Here is a 5,000-nt window from a genome sequence, read left to right as displayed (position 1 = left end):
ATAGACGTATGCTTACATGTCATGAGTGAGGGAGAGACATGTGTATTCTTTCCATGAATGAGAGAGAGACACGCACTTCCTTTCATGAGTGAGGGAGAGACATGTGTGTTCCTTTCGTGAGTGGAGGAGAGACATGTGTGTTCCTTTCATGAGCGAAACGTGCGCTGGACACATCATCCTACATCCCATCTGTGCTCGGATGTCTTGTTATTTCGTACGTTGTGGGAGCGTCCGTCTAATTCACACCTGTGGTAAACTTACGATCGATTTGCGTTCACTTTGCGACGGTTTTATTTCCACGAAAAAAAGAAAGAAAAGAAAAGAAAAAAAAAAACAAATAAAATAAAATAAACAAATAAATAAATGATAACAAAACCGACGTGCGTGTGGACAAACGGTTTTATTTCCACGACAAGTAAAAAAAAAAGAAAAGAAAGAAAGAAAAAACATAAACAATTCAATAAAAATTCCGGAAGAACTCGCGTGATTTCCTTGGCGTCTCAGTCGTAGAGACGTCGTAGAGTGGGTTGCGACCGAGGCTTAAGAAGGTTATGTTTACGGTTTTTACGGGCGTCGTTAGTGTTCTTGCGAAAGAGGTGGGTTCGATGCAATTCTTTGGGTGAATATCTTTCATGCGTCAGTGACCTTATTGCCTTGGTGGAGGTACGCGCTCTCTGAGTGCCTCTAGTTATTATTGATATCATTATAATCATCTTTATTGTCATTATTATCATCATTTTTACTATTATCATTATTACTTTCATTATTATTATTACTATTATTTTCATTATTATTAGTGTCATTACTATGATTTTCATTATCGTACTCAACATCTTTATATACATATACATGCAAATAAATGACAGACACCCACTTACTGATAGAAGAACAGCAACACAGACATGCACGCACACGACCAAAGAAAAAAGAAAAAAAAACACACACACAAAGGCAGACAAACCGACAAACGGTCTAAAAAACACACACACACAGAGCAAACACAAAATACAACAAACACAAACCGAAACAAAAGTAAATAAAGGAGCTTGGAAGGGACGCCGCCACACCCACCTGCGCCAGACGGACCAGAAGAGCGAAGACTTGTTCTGACGTGTCCATCGCTGTCAGAGTTTCGTCCGAACTGCGGAAAGGGAAGTCGTTATATAGTGTCTCTATAATTGCCGTTATATTTATTGCTATTGCTACAGCTGCTACTTCTGTTATGGCTCCTACCACTCGTTTTTGTTGTCGTTATCATTATTAGTTAGTATAATAATTATAAAAGTTATAATATTAATGATTATGGCAATTATAGTATTTTTTCATTATCATTATCATCGTTATTAATTTTGTTATTATCATTATCACCATTATCATTATTATTGTAATTATCATCTTTATCATTATATTTTTTATTACAATTATTATTGTTATTATTATCATTATTATTGCTATTATTATTATTATTATCATTGTTTTAATAATAATAATTATTACTACTGTTATCGTCATTATCATTTAATAAATGTTGTCACCATCATTATAGTTATTATATGTTTCATTATCATTCTTATTATTATTATCTAATAATTATCATATTATTATTATCATTACTATCAATATCATTAGTATTATCATTATCATTATTGTTACTGTCATTATTCTCATTATTGTTGTTTTGCTTTATCATCATCATGTTGTACTTGGTAGTTTCTATATAATGTCCTTTGAATTATATCTTTTTCTGTATTAAATTCGAATATAAATATAAATGAAATGTTTCCTCTTAATGTAATACCTACATGTAATACCTATACTTCTTCGGCAATTACATGAAGCAAAAAGTAATAACTATATAAATGACAGAGTACTGTACGATATATCACGGCTTATGACACCATACCATTTATAGGAACTGTGATACAATCACACAGTGGAACATTTTCCCTCGTGGCCTAAAAAATACATTGTTATTTAATCCGGACCGTCTAGGGTTACCAGCACGGGTCGGCTACATTCCGGATACCCGAGAATTAGAGCAATCACAAAAATACAACTTCAGGGTCCCCGAGAATTAGAGCAATCACAAAAATACAACTTCAGGATCCCCGAGAATTAGAACAATCACAAAAATACAACTTCAGGATCCCCGAGAATTAGAACAATCACAAAAATACAACTTCAGGGTCTCCGGGAATTAGAGCAATCACAAAAAGTACAACTTCTGGGTCCGCAAGAACTGCCACAGTAATCAAAATTCAACCACATGAAGTACAACAAAAAAGACAACTTCAGGGTCCCCGAGAATTAGAGCAATCACAAAAATACAACTTCAGGATCCGCAAGATCTGTAACAGTAATCAAAACACAATTTGAACTACAACAACTACAACAAAAACACAAATTCAGGATCCCAGAGAATGGCAATAACAAAAAAAGGAGCAACAACAACCAAAATGCAAATAAATAAATAAATAAAAAAACTAGCAACAACAACAAAAGCACAACTTCCTGACCCCCTACAACTACAACAACACATCCCCCCCAGGACTCACCCAAGCGCCTTGACGGAGAGCGAGGACACCAAAGGACTCCACGAATACAAGGTCCTCAGTTTCCCAAGCAGGACCTCGAGGCGTTCCAACTCACTGCTGCTCCCCGCGACGACCTGGAAACAAGGATAAGGATAAGTCCGATATGCGAAGCTGAGCCTCGCCCGGCCTGTGCCGACTCGATCAACGTGTGTCAGCGAGTGCTGACGCGACAGAGCTTCAGTAATTAGTGCAAGACAACAAACACAAGATAATTGATAACGGAAATAAACTAGCAATTGCCGAGATAAAAACAAAACAAAAACAAATCAAAACAAAAAACGAAAAAAACAAAAACGAAAAAAAATTAAAACAAACAAAAAACGAAAAACAAACAAAAAAATGAAAAACAAAACAAAAGAAAAAACTAAAGAAAAACAAAACAAAAAACGAAAAACAAAACAAAAAACGAAAAACAAAACAAAACGAAAACAAAACAAAACGAAAACAAAACAAAACAAAAACAACAAAAACAAAGAGGAAGAAAGCGTCGTCCATTAGCGTTGGCAAAGGTCAGCACACAGCACGCTAATAAGGAGTGCTAACAAGGAGGTAATCTGCCCGCCATCAAATTCACATTTTAACCGCTTAGTGATATAAAAAGAGACATTATTCTCTTACGAGACACGAGGCAGGACCCCCCCCCACTCTCTTCCCATCCCCCCTCCCCCTTCCTCACCCCTCCACCCCCACGCTTCGCCCTCCTCCTCGCCTCGTTTTGCCCCCCCCCTCCCTCCTCATCCCCTTCTCTCTCATGCTTCACCCCCCCTTCCCCATGCTTCGTCACCCCCCCCCCTTTCTCACACTTCACACCCCCTCCACATCCCTTCCTCCCCCCTGCTTTGTCACCCCTCCACACATCCTCCCCCCTCCTCCCCCACACTTCCTCCCCCCTCCTCCCCCACCCATCGCCCTCTCACCCGATTCACCTTGTTCATGTTGTTGGTGGTATGTTGGTGCAGCGACGTGGTGATGGCGGGATGGAGCGGCACTTCTTCCAAAAGCTGCCTGCCGCCCTCGATGTCGTCTCCTCTGTGCGGTGGAGAATAGAGGGACTTAGGACCGTCCTTTTAAAATCTTTCGCCAGTGCTCCTTCACTCAGATCATCTGAGTGAAGGAGGCCTTACTTTAAAACCCAGTGTTCGCCAAGGCGGGCGATCGCCAGGCCTGGCGAACGAAAGGGATCGCCAGACGCTAACATCTTGTGTTCCTGCTAAAGCTAGTGCTTCGGCGAATAAAAAAAAAGAAAGAAAGAAAAAAAAAAAAACGCGGGAAACGCAAATTTGTTAGATCTGCAATGCGTTATATAAACATATAAGTAAATATATATTGTTGGCACTTAGCAGTTTTTTTTTATTATTATATTACCTTACCTTACCTTATATCAAATTACCTTACCATACCTTACCTAACATAACCTAAGCTTAATCATTTACCCCGGGAGAAGACGATTATGTTATCTCCGTAATAGCCTCACTTTATACAAAGGAGCTAAAACTTAATCCTTTTACTAAGCCTAACCGATATAAAATAGTGAACTGTAGGGCTACAAAGGTTAGGTTAGGCTAGGTTAGACACGCCTCATTATGGAGCGGTGGAGCATGACAGCTATATTTTTATAGCCCGTAGTAAACATGCTATCATCAAAACACATATAGTAACACTTGTGAAAAGAAAATTATCCCTACAACCAAAATAACAACAACTTAATTCTCAATAAGTTTCTCGGTGTGTGTGTGTGGGGGGGGGGGGGATACAGCTGATGTCTTGAGCTCTCGACTGGAACATCGATAGTCTTGAAAAAAAAAACTACGTATATACGTTATTTCATAATAAATTGTGATTTTCAGATATTCTAAAATTACAATGTGATCCCTATATCATATCATACATAAATATGTTACTAATTTATAATTTGAAAGCAAGAAAACGGTATACAATCACAGGAAAGGGAGGCTCTCACGACTTTGCTTCGCCAGGCTGTTCCAGTACGATCTTGCGCAGCCTGGCGAACACTTGCCATGCTATTAATAGTACGAAATTCCCGATCGGCCGGCGAAATCGAACGCCAGCGCTGGCGAAAGGTTTTAAAAGTACGGCCTGTCTGTTCATGGCGAGAGAGGTGGAGGTGGAGGGACGGATAGGAGGCGGGTGGAGGGATGGATAAGAGGGGGTGGAGGGATGGATAGGAGGGGGTGGAGGGATGGATAGGAGGGGGTAGATGGATGGATGGGAGGAGGGGTGGAGGGATGGACGGATAGGAGGGGGGCGGGGAGAAAGAGGAAGGAGAGAAGAAGGAATGTGAGAGAAAGAGAAATATAGACAGAAACAGGCAAAGATGGATTGCCAGATAGAGACAAAGAGAAAAATGAAAAATACCTGGCCATGCGAAAGGTTTTAAAAGTACGG

The 5,000-nt window shown here is 39.7% G+C and overlaps 1 protein-coding gene across 1 annotated transcript in view; it reads right to left on the bottom strand.

Moving 5' to 3' along the window:
• The window catches only part of LOC113829596 (uncharacterized), a 70,242-nt gene that overhangs the window by 30,998 nt on the left and 34,244 nt on the right, over positions 1-5,000 (bottom strand). Inside the window, exons 16-18 of the mRNA XM_070125020.1 lie at positions 3,521-3,623; positions 2,556-2,668; positions 1,072-1,141 (exon numbers count right to left, since the gene is read on the bottom strand). Coding sequence (XP_069981121.1) covers positions 1,072-1,141; positions 2,556-2,668; positions 3,521-3,623 — 286 coding nt within the window. The remainder of the gene's footprint in view (positions 1-1,071; positions 1,142-2,555; positions 2,669-3,520; positions 3,624-5,000) is intronic.

Source organism: Penaeus vannamei, chromosome 9 (assembly GCF_042767895.1).
Source record: "Penaeus vannamei isolate JL-2024 chromosome 9, ASM4276789v1, whole genome shotgun sequence".
Lineage (NCBI taxonomy): Eukaryota > Metazoa > Arthropoda > Malacostraca > Decapoda > Penaeidae > Penaeus > Penaeus vannamei.
This window is presented reverse-complemented; position numbering and strand designations above follow the sequence as displayed.